Genomic DNA, 19,450 nt, shown 5'->3' with positions numbered 1-19,450 from the left:
CTGAAAATGTTTCTTCAGACTTCAGAGTCCCATCTCATAACAATCCATATTCCATATAGCCCATAAAACCATTAACTTTTGGGTCCCAGGAGAAACATATTAGAGAAAAACAGAAGCAGCTGCCAAAAAGCCAAATGAGAAGCAACAGAAAGAAACAAAATACATGGAAAAACTAAACTGTCTGATCACATATGTTAAGATGCTTCGTCAAAAAAAAAAAAAGAAGAAAGCCAAGAAGTGAAACAAAACAACACAGACCCATGCAGTGGAAGACATAGTCAGCATGCAGTAAATCCTGTGATCCTGTATCAGAGCCTCATATATTCTCCTGACAAAAGGAAGGGGAACAGAAGGCAGGAGATAACTGAAGTGAGCTGTTTATAAACAGCTTTAGTGAGCTGTTCATAGTGAATTTCTGAAGCAATCTTTGGAAAGCAGCCTTGTAAATCCCAAGGATATCCTCTAAGTTCCCTGGCTAGCCTTCTCCACACACAAATCCAACCTGTTTCTGGTGAGGCTGGAGAGAGACTAGAGAGAGGGAAGCATTTTCCCTTCCCAATCCAAATCTGGGAAGAGCCCACAACTCAACACTGAGGACCATATCTGCTCCTTCAGCCTTGGTCCACCCTACCTGCAGGTGTGGGACACTTGCTAGGTCACTCAGTCACACAGACACACACTGCATATAGTCAGTGAGCCTTCCAAGGCCAGTTACATTGCCAATAAGTGGTCCTCATTATTTGTCAACAAAGAAGCTTTGAGATTCACTGGCAATAGCACATTGTCCATCGCAATGGGATTTGTTCTGTCATAAATCCATTGGGACAAGATTTCCTGAGTCTGGACAAGAATGCCCACTGCTGAGAAGGTGTGTGTCTGCCTTGTTATTAGCAGTAAAGTCCAGTCACTGCCATAGTATTTATTCAGCTATGAACACAGCAGAGCTAGGTCATGTTGATGTGCAAAACTACTCAAGTCCACCATGCCATCCGTAAGGCTGTCTCCCATGTGCTTCCACTGGGCCACTCAATGTGACAGAGAACTTCATTGTATCATTTTAAAGCCTTCTGTGTACACACATGTACAGTGATCAATTTATGCACCTCCATCATAGGCTGCACTGGAGTTTGTTACCAATGAAAGCCCATCACTAAAGGAAAAAGTCTTTGTTGAGACCAAAATGGATAGGCACATAGATAAATAATATCTCCCTTTGCTGTTCATGCTTACACCCTTGTAATTCCCCATTTACCTGGGATGTGCTTTGCCCAGCCAATGATCACCACCAATTCCCTGTCTGCCAGGTCACAGAGGGTTGTCAGGGCTTTGATGTCACTCTCCGGCATGGTTGGATCAGGCATGGCATAAATCTTCTCTGGCTCAGCCACCAGCAAGTGGGAGACGATCTTGGTCACTGCACATTTCAAAGGAGAAGTTGTTGTATCTCTTGTGACATAAGGAGAACCCTCCTGGGATAAGACATGACTATAGAGCCCCTAGGACCTCAATAATGGTTCTGGTCACAACAGAAAACCACACTGCAGCTATGCAAGCTGTAGTGGTCTTCCTATGACAAACCAGCTCTGCACAGGGATGACAAAAGCAGGAAGCTGCTGTAATGTTGTCATTGTCTCAGGCAGGTCCACTGAGGGGAGAAGGAGGTATAAACAAAAAGTCAGTAGGACATGGAAAAGTTTAAAGAGCTATGGGTAGTATTGAAGAGAGTAATCAGCATGGCACTGGTTTTGTTAACATGGCATGGGTAAAGGAAAAGATCAGAATATCACTAAATGGATTTACATAATCTCCTAGGAAAGGTCTGGTATTTAACCTTAGGTACAATGAATACAGTACCTGAGCTGTTCCTAGGCCTCTCTAGTTACCTCTACAATACAATCGTAAGAAAAAATTCCCATACTGTTGACTGATACAGGAATTGGAAGTGACAATTGCTACACTGTACTTTTGGGAGACCAGTGAGAAGAAATATATTGGCAGCTCAGAGGACCACAATTCAAGACCAATACATACATGGCTTTTTAGCTGGGGGAGGGATCTGTAAGCTCAGGTAAGTGCTGCTCTCAGAATCCAGTCTCCTTTTGTATTTCTGACGGCCTCCACGGACTCGATCCAGACGAACACCTGCAGGTAAAACCAAAAAGTCCTCATGATTCCTTAGTGCCTTACAGAACCTTGGCATGCAAATACTAGAATTTGCTAAGTAAGATGTTCCCCACACTCCAGGGAGCTTCCCTCTCCCTTGAGGGAAGATCTCAGAGATCTCACTTGAGATCTCAGCTGAACCCATAAATCTCAATACCAGCTAGACTGCCTCCAGCTCTAAGCATGCCGCTCTGAGCTTTACTTTTATTCAAAACATTAATGAACACAGAAATTAACCCATTCAAACTCTTGAATCACTATAAATCTGATGGGAAAATGAAAAGCTTCAGAACTCAATGCCCTCTACATGATCCTGCTTTTAAAAAGAAAGACTTTAAATGTCAATCAAGCCAGCAGTTATAAAAATAAGCTTTTAGATTGTTCTTAAAAATGAGAAGTTAAATGTTCTGTGACCTCTCACTGTTTATATTTGAAAAAAGTGACCTACAGCAAACAGATAATGAACTATGAATTCAACAAAGATGTTTCAGCCTTGATCAAGTAAGGCAACTGTAATAAAAGTAGAATCCAAATAAATAGAAACAACCTTGACTACAATAAAGCAATGATAAAGACGAAGTAAGGAGACACTGAAGAATTTGTTGCAGGTCTTTCAGAGTACAGTGAAAAAACTCCCAGTGACTGGGAAGTACCAGTGATTGTCACCAGGTAAAAAAACCATAGCATCATCAATAGACCAGGAACAACAAGTTGTCACATTAGTACAAAATATGATGTTAAAAAGAAACTGTGAAAAAAACCCTACAGATATTTATGCAGTTGTCTGGTTTTTCTGAGCAGCCATATGGAGTCTGATATTCAGTCTGTGAAATTGGGGTAACTCAGTCTTGCTGGGAGAAACAGCTTTGGAAAAAAAAATCTTTCAAGGTAAATGTAGGAGCATTTTATTAGAATAAAAATTTGAATTTACACTATACAAGTACTTCCTTAGAAACACACAGGAGTTTACCTAGTCTGATCATGGGAACCAATTATGTGATACACTTACTAATCACATTAAGTCATTAATATTTTGCAATCATACCACTACATAAACACAAACAACTAAAAGCAAACACGCCACATCAGTTTTGAAGTGACACTTTTTGAACAACCAATACACCTGAAAAAATCTGCAGTCGGCTGGCAAATATTCTACCCTAGAAGGAGGCATGTCTGTCACACTGCCTTTCAATGCCATGTTTGCTTACTCTGTCAGGGAAAAGATAAAGCTTTTACTGTGGTGCTCACACCAGCCACACCTGCACCACCTGAAACCGCCACTTGCAACAATGTCTAGACCCTGATACTCTTCCTGGCTAAAGCACCAAAACAATTTGACTACCAATTGCCCCCTAAGCAACAAGAATACCAGGCCAGCAACACTCAGCATGGAGCAGGGTCTCACACTGAGCAGGAGAAGCAGGAATGAGCAGGTGTGGAGCTCTGCACAGCAAGGGAGCTGCTGCTGTGGGTGGCTGCTATGGGAGGACAGCAGGTGTTGGAGAAGATGGAGAGAAAGGTATGAAGCTGATGTAGGTGAACTCAGGTCACACTGAGTAATTTCTTTCCCCTGTCCCATTTTCTATTTCTTACTCCATATAGAGAATTTACGGACATCCCCAAGTACCACCTTTCTCTTCCATTACATGGTATTGTTTCTGAAAATGATGCCTATTGCTTCTTTTACTTCCATTTCCTGTGGCAGATAGCCTGTGGGCAGGATTCCTTCCTGGGAGCCCAAAGACACTTCAGAGAGCAATTTCAAAAAGGACAGCCAGGGAATCCCAAACCTGAGGTTATCTAGGGAGATCCCTAAGGAACAGCAGTAATAAAATCCTGAACGAAGCAGGAAATTTTCACTTCCATCCATGATTTCTTTCCCTCTATAAATGTGCCCTGGTTTCTTAAGAAATAAGACTCTATTCCATGCTTTTCTGAATGAATGACAGCTACCTATAAGCCCAGAGACAAGGAAGGGACACAAATTTCTGCAACTGCCAGTAAACCAAACAACCAGGTATGGAAAAGAAAAGAATCAGGAATATACTGTTGGAAGATTATAGAGGAACAGGCTGCCAAGATTCAGGACTGAATCACATCTTCCCAGGACCCTTCCAGATCAGGATCATAGCTGGGTGCATTCCCTCACACCAGTGGTCAGGGGGAGGGAAAGAGGGACACGCCATTCTCGGCTGACAGAAACCAACACACAGCTCTCCAGGATGCTTCTGCTGTGCAGTTTGCTAAGCAGCGGGAGGGGGAATGAGGAGGAGCAGGGAGGAAATGGGGGAAGGAGCCTGTTTCCTCCTCCCAAGGAGAATGCCATCCTCCAGTGCTTGGCAGAGGGATGGCTGCACAGGTTGCAGCAGTATTAGGGACCCTCAATCAGATTATAAGGACACAAGGGACTTAAGTGCATTAAAAAAAGATAAGAAAGACGCAGAGAGATTTACCCTCCATCCCTCCTTCCCCCACTGAGCAGATAGAGGTCTGTTTGCCCAAGGACTTCAGCTTGTTAATTTTGAACAACTGTTTGTCCTCCTCTTGTTCCCCTTCCCTTGTGACATTCCTTGAGGCAAACATTTTCAATCAGCACTTGCAGAGCCACAATTCTAGCCTGTCATCATTGCTCCAACCGCAGAGCTGGTGAACAGGCTGAGCCCCACACAACACAAGCCAGGTCCAGCTGCTGAGTGAAGTGACTACAGGTTCTGTAGTCTACAGTGACAGGTACTACAGTAAACAAAAGCATTTCAACCCTCCAAGTCCCTGACTGTGACACTCCAGACATAAGCATTATGGTAAAATCCTTTATCTAAAGATCTGACAGCCTGATGGGTCATATCTAGATGGAAGGAAAGGGCATGGCCAAAAATCAGTACCTGTGGTATCTAGCTACTCAGGTTAATGCCTGCTGCTCTGCTTGATTTCCTCTGTGGCTGATTTTAACACAGGCAGGCTGGTTACAGTGCAGCTCTGAGAGGGACACTAAAGGACAGACATTAAAATGGAGTGGGGAGGTGTGGTGGGTGAGCTCAGAGAAGCAGCATGAAGGAAAACACTAAGCAGAGAAGAAATGGAGGGGAATGTAAGCTGGGATATGAATGGAAGTGAGAGAATGTAAGGAAAAGGAAGATGAAAGAGAGGGCTGGAGCAAAGCTGAGGGGCATGTCCACTGTAATCACAAGGGCAGGTTAAACACCACATGTGCAGCCACCTGAGCCTTAACTGCAAGGTGCAGCAGCCACGCATGAAATGCAGCTGTCCATACTGAAGACTTACACAGGATTTGGTACTGCAGCCTCACAACAAGACAGCAGCAAAATAAAGCTCCTGCACGAACCCTATGCTCACATCTATCAAAACTGGCCAGTTCAAAGGAGAGAAGGCACATCCTACAAAAATGTCACTGCCACAGGCACTCCTAGACCCCCCTCTGTGTCAGCAAGGAGTTGAGATCAACAGTATAGGACAAAGTTTGGAAAGCACCACCCTTTGATAACTTACCTTGATGGCAGTTCCTTCAAATTAAGGCTATCTATTCTGGAAACATGCCCTATCCTCCCATTCCCCTGTATGGCAATAAACTGCTGCTGTTCATTCTGTTTTGTTACCTTTTGAGAGACGCTGCATAAGTCCTCCTCATCTGACCTAGCTATGGAGCTGAACCTGGTGTATGCCCCAGGAGTTGAGTTCCAGCTCCCCCACAGCTTGTTCTCTGCCTGCCCAAGCCCCTCTGACCTTGCAGGGAGGAGGGCAGGGCCAGGACTTGTGCAGGACTTCTCAGCTCAGCATCCTGCCAGGGCAGGGATGTCAGTTTTCTAAGTGTCCTGTGGGTGCCACTCGTGTTCCAAGCACTCTGGCAGGGAGGTCTGTGCCAGCACCAAGCCTCTGCAGTGGGAGAGCTGATCTGCTGATCGTTCAGCTCCCTGCACTTCTCTGACATGCCCCTTGGAGAGACGTCTGCCCGACAACTTTGGGATCAGATGTCCCCTTACCGACTTGATAACATCAGGCCTTGGGGTTTTTTTCTTAATGGAAGTAAAATAATTCCATCTTTTTTTAAAAGCTGGACCCAGGCCGAGACTGTCGGAAGTAAAAATAGCCGAGTAGGCAGAGGCGACAGCACACAGAGTCAGGTTTAGTTTCTCTTTTATTTTCTGGGGACTAAAAATACCCCTAAAAGCTCTGTGAAGCTAAGCCCTGGCCAGTGGGAAATGCAGTCAAGGCCCAATATCAGCTGTCGTGTCAAATTACCAGCCTCACCTCACTTTCCATCGAGTCCTATTACATGGCCATGGATTGATAGGAACAGAAAGATCTATCTTGCCAAAAGAGCTAACAGAGGAGTCAAGCTACAGGGTTTGCATGGTACAATATGTGTCTAGACCAAGAAGGACACAACCAAAGGGAACACAGGGCAAGTGCTGGCCAGGAAGCAAAAGGGCATGCTCAGATTTTGCTGAGCTTCCCTGATACACTAGCCAGGTTCTGTATCCACTGCCCACCTAATCCCTCAGCTGCAGTTTCCACACTGCTGTCCCAGGGTCTGAGCTGGGGTGGTGCTCTGTAGCTAGCAGAGCACCTGTCTCCAGGAGCTGCAGTACATTTGTTAGTACTGGCCAAGGAAGCCATCCTCCAGTGCCTTATAAGCCATTCTTGTGTCCTTATAAGCCAGTATCAGCTAAATGCAGAGAAGAAAGGAAGGGAGAAGGGTTGTATCCAAAGTGTCTCCTACAAAGTTTCCCTCTTCCTTTCTGCTCAGAACTTCAGGAGAAACAATAGCAAGTGGTAATGGGATGAGTGAGCCAGGAGGAAGCCTATCAAGGAAACAGAAACCAGAGATGACCATTAAGAGTCAGGTCTGCCAAGATGGAGAAAGAAATAGACTACAGTGAAAAGCATCTCTGCCTAACAGGAATGGAGAGGCTGCAAACTGACTAGGCTCTCTTCTGTTACTCAGACTCCAGCTCAGGAATGAGAAAAGATCCCTTTATACTATTAGGCTCTAACATTGCAGCAAGAAGAGGCCAGCCCCTAGAGAGTCTTTTGGTAGGTGACTGATGTGATTACCCAACTCATCTGAAATACAGGAAAGCACCTTGAGGGTCACAAATCAGCACCACCAGAAGGACCTAGTGACTAGCCTGGTGCAGGTGACCAAACCTGGAAATTACACTTGGAAAGAGAGGGGGAAGAACTATCCTGGGGATGAGGGGAAGTGGAGATGAAAATCCGTCTCCTGTGTTTCAAGAGCCTACAGAGAAATTAGATCAGTTCAAGTAGGATGTTGCAGCCTCTTCCACCTTTGATGGTTTCAGGGTTATGTTAGTCAGCTAGGAAAGTTTCTTCACTGTCAGGCTGACTGAAGAGTCCCTGGATGCAGAGAGACAGGTTAGCCCTGTGATACCTGATGATACCTGGTGCCAGAGGCTCCCAGATGCCTTGGAGCAGTGACACAAGGTGTCAGCTCCTCACACACAGGAACACAAGCAGCACGTCCCAAATGGTTGGTCCAAAGGATACAGAGACAGGTGGAACCCACACAGCTTCAGACCAGTCCTTCTCCTCTGCCAGTGGCAGCTGCATGGCTGCCAGCTCTGCAGGGCTGTCTGCAGCACCAGCCACTGCTGTCTCTCAAATGTACATCTTCCTTCCCCTGCTGAGCCCCTCTCACTTTATTCCCCCCACTTTGCTCCCTCTAGAAACTCAGGAATTAACAAGGCCTTCAAGGGCAAATTTCAATGGAGCAGATTTTGGAACTGGTACAGGAGCATAAATATGGATCAAGAACAACAATTTTTTATAAGTGACAAATTGGAGAAGCCCCCACCACTACATGGAAAGAGGTCTACTTGTGATGGAGATCCACAGAGAACAGGAGTTAGACCCACCTACACAGCATGCTCTGCTTTGTCTGGCCTCTAACAGCAGCTCTGCTTGAGCCTTGAAGCATCTCCTCAAGTCCTCACCTCCGCAGTGGCTTTTCTAATGCTAAGAACTACTGTCCATTTCTTATTGAATTCTTAAATTGGCACAGTTGTGCCAGGAAGTTCTGAATAAAGTTCCTCTCAGGATACCCTGCAGGTCAAGAGCTGGCACAGTCTTCAAAGGTGAGTCAGGGAAAGGGATTGAGAATCTCAGCAGAGCTGAGTCACTGGTGCACACAGGTTATCAGAGGCACATGCCCAAAGTTACTGTAGAACAGTGGGGGCATACATTCAGTCCCATCCCATTCTTGCTTACACTGAAGAACCTTACCTGCTGGGTTGTCAAAACTGCCTAAAAGCTTCTAGGAAAATGGCTGGGTTCTAAAAATCCCAGGATGGTTGTTGCAGTTTGTATCTGCTTCCTCTTTTCTGTTCATATTATAAGAGCACTAAGCACAGTTTTGGTGACAGAATACACAAAGTATTTATTATAAACCTATGTAGAGGTGATGCCTCTCTGAACCCATCTAGATGTATATTGATGGAACCTGGACTTCAATGTTTAAAAGAATGGAGATCTAGTTAGGTGTGGTAAGAACACAAAATTCAAAATTAATGAGAGGAAACAAATTGAACAGATTCATAATCCATTAGATAAGGGAGAAGGTGTAGGGATGATCCTGGATGTGCCATTTTTATGTCCAGAAAACAGACACCAAGTGCACTCTGTCCAATGTACAATTTGTGAACAGTCCATCTGCTGGAAGCCTCCCCTTTGGAGAATTACCATCAACCTGCCAAAGGCAGCACATGCTCTCTGTCACAACTCAGCTCCAGCCACATTGCAAATGCTCAATTTATGCCTTGGAAAATAGTTGGGTGTGGAAGATAGAGTCATCAAGATGCCAGTCACTGCTCCCAGAGATCCTATTTCAAAGGACAGGGGGTTGCCTGTCTGTTTATAAGCACAAAGATATTTTAGAGAAAGAAAAATCATTTTTTCATTCTCGTTTTTCATTTGGGTACCTCCAATAGTGATATATCTGGCAGCGGCTGGAGGCAGAATACTCTATAAATACAAAGCCACTAAATTGCACACAGCAGCAACCTGATCGGGGCTACCTTTTAATTTCCTGACATGAGCTGGCCACTAACCCAATTACCCAGGGTCCCCGGAGGAGCCCTCATCCTTCCCAGGAAGCACAAAGCAGGAGCCCAAGCATATTGCAGGGATGTCAGCTGAGCTTTCACTGAAATCAAATATCTTTTTGAGAACACATGGTCTGGAAGCGGGAATGGGGGCAGGAGGGAGAGGCTGCTGGAAGCACTTTGCTCCATTGAGAGATTCTTTCACTTGAAAACAGAAATTAAACACCCTCCATTTGGTTACATTGCTGAAAAGGAGTGCTGCTGTTGATTCAGTTATCTGGAGTTTCATAGAAGATGAAGGCAAAGTTGTAAGTGGAAGCGGTTTGAAGTCGCCAGTGCTTGGAATCCCTTGCTCAGATACAACATGACCGCATCAAATTTACAACATCACACAGCCATGTCTGTCCAGGATGACAGATTTGATTCCTTGGGAAAAATTTATGACATCAGCAGCTGGTAAGGGAAACTGAAGAGTTAGGAATAAATACCAGGGCAATTTCACTGAGTACAGGGTTTCTTAATCAGCCAGGGTCTTGAAGAGGAAATGCATTTAAGAGATAGCTGCTTCTGAAATTTGGAGATTACAGTCTCACCGTCTTGCAAGTGGGGATCATCTCCAGCATTCACAGAGATGCAGCACTAGATAACACAAGGGTTACCAGGTTATTGCAAGTTTCTGGGAGGCAGGGTATTCCCAAAGACACCAGGGAGAGGAGGAAAAGGGAGCAGAAAGATGAGCTGAATGAACTTTATGACTCTTTTCTGTACACTTCTCTTGCCCGTTTCACTGCCTGGTGCTGCAGTGTCAGTATCCACACATTCCAGCAAACTTTACATCAGAAATTATATTAGACAGATAGGAGTCCTATCCAAGAGCTTGGGAGATTTGTAGCAAAGCATTTGGGTTCCTGTTGAATTCAATTTTTGAATGTTCTCTAGCACTTCTTATTGAAATGCATTGGGAGCAAAGGAACAAAACCGGGGCAAGGAATGGTTGTACCTGAACTTACTACAGCATAACAGTTTTGGGAGGAAAGAGAGCCATGCAGATGAGATAAATCACATGTCTTTACTGGATAATTGCCTAACTTCTCCCTTGCTGTTAAAAAGCCTCCCTTTTGTGCATCCAGATCAAGATTACATATCCTCTACCTTCCTTCCTTTTATTTGTAGACTTCACCCTCACCACACAAGGGTGATTCCTGAGAGCCAGGAGACAAGGCCTGAGGACAACTTACCTTCAAAGACATTCAGAGTGGGGTAAAACACTTCATACAGGACAGGTTTCCTATCTGAGGAACCCCACTCCTGCTTTTAGCACATGCAGTGCATGTACTCCTGCAAACTCCTATCTTCTACTTTCTGAAATAAGGTATACCTGGTCTATCACTGGACACATCCCCAGGGCCCTTTCAGTCTTTGCTCTCTTTCTTGGAAGCCAGTCAGTGATGTCTGCAAGAAACTGGGCAGAAGCCACTCATACATCCCAGAAAGTTGCACTTGGGACTCAGTCATGAGCAGGACTCTGAGGAGACAAGTCTCAGCACTGGCAGGGAGCAGAGGACAACTTCAGCAACATAACATACATTTTCCATTAAGAAGGAAAATAAGACTCAAAGGCTGGGGGAATAATCAATGGCATTTCAATGCCTGGATGAGATTTTTTTACAGACATTTTCTTTGCTGTGTGGTTTTCTGCTGTGATGTGACACAATTCCATGTGCATGCACTTCATGAAAAGCATTTCATGACCCAGCTTTGCTTTCTTTTCAGAACTGTTTATGCTCTACTTGAGTCTCTGCAGATGTGCCAGGACAGAACAGGGAACAACACAGCTTTAGAAACAATACAATCCTGTGAAGAAAAAGTTCTGCAGAACTCCCACAAGAGAAAGGGCCAAACAGCCAGACAACAGCCAGTCTATTCTCTTTGGTGTGGCATGGTTTGATATGTCTGATACTCATTTCCAGCCAAAGATGAGTTCTATAATGAGAGGCCTTGATTCATTGCAATTCACCTGTTATCCCCATCCCTCTTCTGATGATCTCAGATAATTTCCCTTTCATGGGCAGTACTGCATTTATGTGAAGAGGTTTTTGCAGCAGGAGACTGCAGGGGTGGTTTCTGTGAGAAGACATCAGAAACTGTCCCTATGTTCACTCCAGACAGCTCCAAAATGGACCCACCACTGCCCAAAGCTCAGCAATGCTGGTGGTGCCTCCGTGATAACAAATTCAACAAGGGGTAGAAGCTGAGACAGAGGCACGAGAAAATACAGAAGAAACAGGCCCACAGATACCAAGGTCAGAGAAGAGGAGTCGCCACAGATTCTGGAGGACCTGGGGTGCCCCAGGTTCAGAGAAGCAGCAGAGGTGTGGAGGGCAAAGTTGTGAGGTCATGTTTAACCAGCCAATCAATGTCCAAGATGAAACCTCTAAGCCCACATACACAAGCATTGTGCCATCTGAAATTACATCTGCCTCTTGAAGACAAACAAATTGCTGTACAACAGAAACGTTATGGGTGGCTACAGCATGAATGGCAAGGGTATATTTGTCCTAAAACTGACAAGGTATACTGAGTTTTTAAAAGGGTTCTGAGGAGCCAAACTGCTGAAATTTCTCAGTCTATCATTCCAGAAATTCAGGAAGGTCTAGATCTACTCTGTAGGGCCCACAGTTAAAGAACTACACGTAGTCATTGGAGGCCCAAGAGAGACAGCAACGGGAGCAAAGAGAGGCCGTGGGCTGGACAAAGCCCAGGATTCCCAGCTCTGCACAATGCCTCTCCTCTGCAAGTTGCAGGGCACACTTTTCCTGCACTGGCCATCCCCCCACACCAGACATAATCTTCCCCATTTGGGGTGAGCAGTATCACTGGTTTCCCTGATTTTTGCAGAGCAGAGGGACATGCAATTCTACTGGACAAAGCTGTGAAGATGCCCATCTCCACTGCCTGCAGGCTGGTGGTGCAGCAAGGCAAAGAGCAGCAGAGCACAGATTTTCTGGGGACAGTGCATCCCTACATGAACACTGGGACTGGAATCTTTTGGAATGCTGGACTTGAGATTCAGCAGGTTCCTATAGAGCCTGCAAGGCTAATTAATGCTCCCTGGGGGCACACTCCAGATGGAAGAGGAAAGTGAGAGACAGACAGCCAGACAGGCCAACACTTCAGACATTTGAGCCAGCTGGGCTCCGTGGGCAGAGCTTTCTGCTTGCCACTTTCCCCAGTGAGTCTTGCCTGCTCTGCAGCACCACACCAGGAGAACCTGAGACAGCAAAGCTCTGGTGTCCGTGCAGTTCCCTTGTTGCAGTACATTGATCAGAGCTCTCTTAAAGAAAGTGGCCTGGATATCTGAGACACCTATTGATTGCTCCATTGGCTCTCGTCCTGCCCTGATCCTCATTCACTCGGCATTGCCTGAATAACCTGCACGTCTATGTCAGGGCCAGTCTCCCTGGATCTTAAAGGGCTACATTCACAGCTTTCTGCCCAGCTGCAGCCTACGCAGGGAGAAGAGATGTCTAGTGACCCTTATATGCAGTCTCCAAGTGGAGGATTCAAGTCTCCTGCAGCATCAAGGTGAGCATTTCAAGTGCAAAGCAGACCTTGAAGTCACGGTTATTTGTTTTTTGCCATTTTTGAGTACTGTTGCCTTCTGCTTCTAGAACAAGGTAACGCCACATGCCCAGCAGGCAGGAGAATGGCATCATGTATGGCAACAATAATCAGGAAAATGAGAAGAAATCATGAAGCCCTTAACTAATTACTAATGGAATATCATATTCTTCTTGAGCAAAAGCATAGTTTCTTTACCCAGAAACATCCCCGCTGAGTTACAAGCCCAGTGGCCTGCCCAAGGACATCAAAGGGAAAACTGAAGAGAAGAACTGATTTCTAGATCTTGCCTTTAACCAAAAGACTGCTTTCCTCCAAACTTTTGATAATCAAGCAGGACAAAGAACCATCAAGAGACATCTTGTCCTAATGAGAGTTTGGAGACTGCAGAATAGGCTCTCTGGAGAAACCAAAACATCAGGGATTCTTAAAACCAGTTAAACAACTAGAATGGTACAGTTGGGAACACTCGTGCCTTGGCAGAGAAAAGGGATGGATGAGCTAACAGGATGACAGATCAGAGATGGAAAAGACCATTGAACCTTTTCTAATCTGAAATCCCTTGTCAATTCTGCATTTTGAGCAATTCAAACAATTATAGATTTGTTCTTTCTAGAAACTCTTGGCTCTGTGGAGACCAAATTGTGTGACACCATTTTTCTCCCTTCTTGGATTTGGCTTTTAAAGATGTGTATTGATTGAATTCTGTATACTAATACTTTGTGCTTCCACCAAGCTTCACATAAAGTTAACTAATTGGTCCTCACAATTATTTTGCAAAGCAAAGCAGTATGACCCTTATTTCTCAGCTAGGGATACTGAGCAAAAGAAAGAAAAAAAGATGCCTGCCCAACATCACTTGACCACTCTCTGTTAGGACACAGGACCCCTATTTGCAGATTGCTAGGGTAGTCTCCTCTGCTCTTCTTGATATTATCATGTGCTCCTCTGCTCTTTTTGATATTATCATGTGCTCTTGTATCCCATTGCTATCAATAAATCTTTATGCTGTATTTTCCACAGCTCTAAATATTATGGGCAGGATCATAGATACACTAACATCAATAGCAAACCACCCTTCCCCAGTGACTTTAATGATGCCTGATCAATCCCTATATGAATAACTAAATACACTTCAGCACAAAAGCAGCCATAGAGTCAAATTTCAGTTTGCCACGGGTAGTATCCCACAGGGTTTGGGAGCTCAGGCACAGCACAGTGTGAGTGAATTTACACTGCTTTCCAGACTAACTCTGGGCTGGAAGGAGTTAACTGTTTTCACAGAACTTGGAGGCTAAGACATAAACCCTTCACAGGACCCTGCTCTGAACAGTGCTGAACTCCCAGAAGTGGAAGCAGAGATGCCCTGAGCACACGGCCAGCACACCAGCACTGCCTCCTGTGACTGCTCCCCCAGCTGCCAGCTCCAAGAGGCTCAACTGCTCAGAAGCAGGACAGCACAGACGCTGGCAGCCAGCAAGCCTGAACCTGTGCAGCTGCTCTGCAGAATGCCTGGAGCCACTACAGGCGTTTAAGGTTGTTTTGTGGGATTCATATGAATAGGCTACAGTGCATTAACAACCTGCACTGCCACTAAAGCCAGTGTCACCAGTGTATATTGGCTTTAGTGGATAGTGGGATACATCCCCTCCCTGAACTACCACATGAAGAGAAGCAGGTTTCCAGTGGTCTCCAACTACAAAGTAGGTGCCTCCCTCCCAGTAGGAGATCAAGATGCTCTGAGTCTACCACCTCTACACCTAGGTCAGGAAGGGCCAAACTGCAGAAGCTTGCATCTCCTCCTGTGGTAACTGGTATGCTCTAGAAGAAAGATATTTAACCACAGAAACTACACATCCATCAAAGAACAAAATGGGTTTAATGTCTAATCCACATTCTTAACAACACTGGCTGCCATCAACCTGCCTCTCAAAAAATGAGAGAGCTCTAGTGAGAAGCAATACACACTCAACTGACATTGTACAATTTACTACCAGCTGCTGTGATGTTATGACCTGGAAGAAAGTTGTATGCTGGCATCTTGGCTCCAGCATACAGGACTCATGCATAACCACAGCCAGCAGCTGTTTCTTGTGGTTAAGCTGAGGGGATGTCGCTCTGCTGGCAGAGTGATGCAGAGGGCTATGTGCAGTGCTTCTCCTTCCTTCCCCTCCTCCCCTCACTGCCTTTCCCAGAGGGACCCAAGGGAAACAAACCTTTAAAGTCAATCCATAAGAATGTGTTTAATTGCCACTGAATTCCCTGTGGTTCCTCTTGAATGGACAAGGATTGAAAAGGGGGGTGTGGGAGGAAAAACAGCACAGGAGAGAAGCTGAACACTGCTCAAAGAGTGCTGAACAGATCAATAGGCTGAGCAAAACACAGACTGAGCATGCAGGGCAGAGGACCCACAGCTCCCAGACAAACCTGTGCTACCAACCATCTTCAGAAAGTCTCCTGAGTGGTAATGCAGGCAGACTTTCATTGCACACTGTGCCACAGCTATGCATTAACTCCATCCTTCCCTTATGAAGAGCTGCCAACCTAGCAATGAGAGCCTCTCCTCCTCAACACCAAAAAATTACTAGAGTGCAAGAAGAGAAACATCCTCCAGCCCAGGGTTCCTTTGGGAAAGGAAAGAGTATGGCACCACCAGTTTCCAGTTGTTTAATAACAGAGCATGAGAGCACTGACTAGAACCACTGTCCTCTCGGGACTACATTCTTGGTCACTGCCCATCCTAACTCTCTAACAAAGCCTGTAGAAAGACACATTCAGAAACACAAAGAGGCCAAGCATGTAGTTAGCCTGGGAGATTCTGTAATGTCTGGAATCCCAGGCACTGTCGAGACAGAGAAAAATTTTCGTTCTGTCTCTGTCTTACCTTCTTTTAGCATCCCCACTTTGAGGCATTTCATGAAGCGACAGGCCTGACAGGACTTGCGCCTCCGTTTCGTGATCTCACACTCATTGGTGGCTGGGCAGCTGTACTCAATATTCCCTGAAAGCAAACACAGACATGGTCACCCAGGAATCATGCTCTCCCCATGGATGCAGGGACAGTCTGCAGTGCCCAGATATTTCCACCACCATCAGTCTGTAAATGTTGCATGTTTGCTCATTCACTTACACACACATCCTCTGGGACTCTACCCTGCTGACCCAGCCAAGGGGATGACTGCAGTGCTGGGCTTTCAGGCACGTGTCCTCCAGGCACGTTGTCATCTCTTATGCTGCACCACTTGAAACCTGCGCTGCTCCCTGAAGTCCAGAGGTGAGAGTGGGAGCAGTTCAGACATTACTAGAATTTCCCTTGCTGCCAGTCTTGCTCCATGATTGTGGGACAGATGTCACCTGCGCTTTCTTGTCCTGCTTGGGCAACCAGGGAACTCAGGGACAGCATTTTCTCCTTTGCTTCCTCCTGCCAGCTGGCATACTACAGGTAGCAGGGAAGCAATAGGTCTGCATTGAGAAAGGTGGGTAACGTCCTGCAAAATGAACATGAGTTCTCTGTGCAATCTTTACATTTTTACTTTATTAGTCCTTGTGCACCTGCTCTCATCCTCTGCATAGGATTCTTTCCCTCTTCCCACTTTCCTCATTCCCTTTTATTTATGATCACCCTTCAACACTGCCTATAAGACAAAATGAGAAAGAAGCATCCCAAATTTATTTCTAATCACATTGCATTTTATTATAAGCCAAAATATAACCAAAACATGGATGCAAGGATCTGATAAAAGGGTGTAAGTGGAATTATGCTGGATCACAGTGTAAGGCAACAATTATTTAGTACTAGAAGATAACAAACAGAATCCTGCAATTCACTTTGAGCTGATGTTTCTGAAGAGGGCTGGGCAATGTTTGCTGTGGAGCTGGACTGGAAATCTAAACTTGGCACTGATGCATTGACAATGACAATACATTTAAGGCAGTCTAGTTACTGGTAAATCAGGCAGGACTGAAAAAGGTACCTAAGCTCTACATGAGTGGAACAATAGAAAAGCTAGTTTAATGATTTAGAGTAGGAAACTGAGGTTTGAGAGTTCAATCAGACCTGTAGGGAGAAGTGTAGGTAAGAGCTGAGAGAACACACAATATGGACTTTGTATAGCATTAGATTAGAAGTATACTTTACAGTTTAGTAATACTGGGACAAGACTTGATTTCTATGCCTACTTTTGTAATGGATTTTTGTATTTTGGGCAATACCATTCCCTCCTCTAAAAAAAGATCAACAATATGAAACATATCAATCTCTGGAGGTGGTAAATAGACCTTGGGGTTCACTAAGCTATTGGAAAGCCCCCTAGATTTCTGAGTGGAAAAACAGAGCACGGAATCAAAATAAAGAAAGCACCATTTGATTCATCTCATTATTCTTGGCCCATGCTGAGTGAAACTCCAGGAGCACACAACCACCAAAGCCTAAAGGTGGTCAGCCTACTAGCTATAAAGATTCTTCCTCTCACTTCTTGTTTTGTCATAAGACTTGCAACTTCCCCCTAAGCTTCAGCCCAGCCACCCCATTCCTCTCACCACTGCTCATCTGCCCCCAAATGCAGTTTGTCAGCAAGAACAGAGTGTGCTGCACAAGTTGCTTCCACTCAGGCTGTATTTCGTCATTGTGCAGCATCTGAATTTAAATAGCCAGCCATGTATCAACATTCTCAGCTGGAAATTGAGATTCAAGCTAGATCTCAAGGTAATAAACCAATTCCTGTTCTAGACACAAAACTCCAGCACATTACAGACCCATGAGTAGGGTGGCCTTGATCTCATGATCAGATGCTTGCTGTGCCCCACACAGGAAGGAATAGAGCAGGAGCAAACCTGGGAAAAATCTCAGACACAGTCTCACTTTTTTTTGCCCTTTGTTTGAATGCCAACCTTTCTCACCAAAGACGTGATCAGAGCTCTGGAGAGATGCTAGATTTCATGTTTTGTGGTCCAAAAGCCAAAAATTTGCCCCCTAACACACTGACACTACAGTAGGGACACTGAGCCTTTATAGCAGTGGGAGACGTGACAGCTCTCATCTGGAAGCTCAAGGTCTCTCCATAGTGTCAAGCAGATCCCCAGGCTTCTCCATGCCTCTATTCCCTGGATCCTTTGGCAAGCATAGACTGGAAAGAGTCTACAGATCCTACACCACAACTAAATGGGAGTGTGTGAGAGATGTGTAGGTACTGGTTGCCATGTACACACTCCATGTGCAGCTCGAACAAGCAGCTCCCAAACACACGTCTGTGCTGGGATCGTGATTGCTAAAGGAGCCTCAGAGGAGCCTAAGCACTGGGAGCTTTATATCAGGCCCCAAAAGAGGCTGTGCACTGCAGAGATTGAGAGCCACAGCTGGGGGCAATGCCTGCCATTACTGCAGAAAGCAGGGGCATCACTAGGGAAGGCACATCAGCATTACCCAAGCAGAACTCGATCAGAAAAAACCCTCTCATTTCCAAAGTTTACCAGAGTTCTCGGATTTTTTTTTTTTTTTTGTGTCTCAATTTCTTTTATGGGTCCTGGGGCTGGCTGCCAGCACAGTGAGTTGCTCACAGCTCCCTGTAATTTCTGTAAGTGCCCTGTGATAAAGTGATGAGATTAACTCATCGAAATTCCAACAGCCTCCCAGTGGCTGGCAGTCACATCACCAGCCCAGCTGCCAGCACAGGGGCCTCAGAGAGAGCCTCCCTTCACTGCAGCAGCTGGGGATGCTGCAAAGTCCTGTAGAAGAGTGTCAGCACACAAAGGTGCACACAGACATGGACAACTCTGTATGCAACTGCAAAATGTGAGTCAAGTCTCTGCGTGTCATGAAAAGTAGATTATGTGCCCCAGAAGAAAGGGGAGGGGGGGGGAAGGGGATAATTCAATAGACAAGACCTTGCTTTGAGCTGTTGCTTATTAGAGAGATTTCCTTTACTTAGAAAATATTTACATTTGATCTTAAAAAATGGTAGAACCTCAGCGAAGCCATGGCACAAGATTTACCTTGAAAATGGCTTCAAAAATCAAGTGGTAGGTGAACAGATCAGAGTTTGGATTTCTTCTAAGCCCTCATATATCACCTTGTAGGTCAAATCACTTCCTCACCATGTCCTAGTTGACTCATCTGCAAAATGAAATGAACACCAAACCTACCTTCTGGAGAGATTGTGAGTCTTTATTCAATAAGGTGTAACTGTACTTTAAAGCCCTTAGATGAGAGATGCTACAAAACAGCAAAGGACTATTAAAGTGATAGATCACGCTTCTTTATGCTGGAGAACTGCAAAACTATCCTATTGTCTGCAAAATTAGACCTCTGACTGTTAAACAATTTGGAACATATTTTCTAGTGCACATATAATTAGTAGCACTCGAAAATTGTACACCAAAACTTCAAGAGACCCTATATTCACCCTACCTCTCTGGAACAGGATGGACTGGGAAGACAAGAATGCCTCCCTGAGCTTGGGGAGCACAGAAAAATCCCACCCATCTCCTGCTTAAATTAGGGACAGGGCTCTCAGGAGAACAGAGCTTGAAATTAGTACAGCACTGGGGACACAAGCTACTCCCTGCTTACTGGTTTCTAGAAAGCC

The 19,450-nt window shown here is 45.2% G+C and overlaps 1 protein-coding gene across 1 annotated transcript in view; it reads right to left on the bottom strand.

The window, feature by feature from the left end:
- ESRRB (estrogen related receptor beta) overlaps nt 1-19,450 on the bottom strand; it is a 122,407-nt gene that overhangs the window by 11,274 nt on the left and 91,683 nt on the right. The window contains exons 3-5 of the mRNA XM_058027198.1: nt 15,751-15,867; nt 2,032-2,142; nt 1,253-1,414 (exon numbers count right to left, since the gene is read on the bottom strand). Coding sequence (XP_057883181.1) covers nt 1,253-1,414; nt 2,032-2,142; nt 15,751-15,867 — 390 coding nt within the window. The remainder of the gene's footprint in view (nt 1-1,252; nt 1,415-2,031; nt 2,143-15,750; nt 15,868-19,450) is intronic.

Source organism: Melospiza georgiana, chromosome 6, assembly GCF_028018845.1.
Source record: "Melospiza georgiana isolate bMelGeo1 chromosome 6, bMelGeo1.pri, whole genome shotgun sequence".
Lineage (NCBI taxonomy): Eukaryota > Metazoa > Chordata > Aves > Passeriformes > Passerellidae > Melospiza > Melospiza georgiana.
This window is presented reverse-complemented; position numbering and strand designations above follow the sequence as displayed.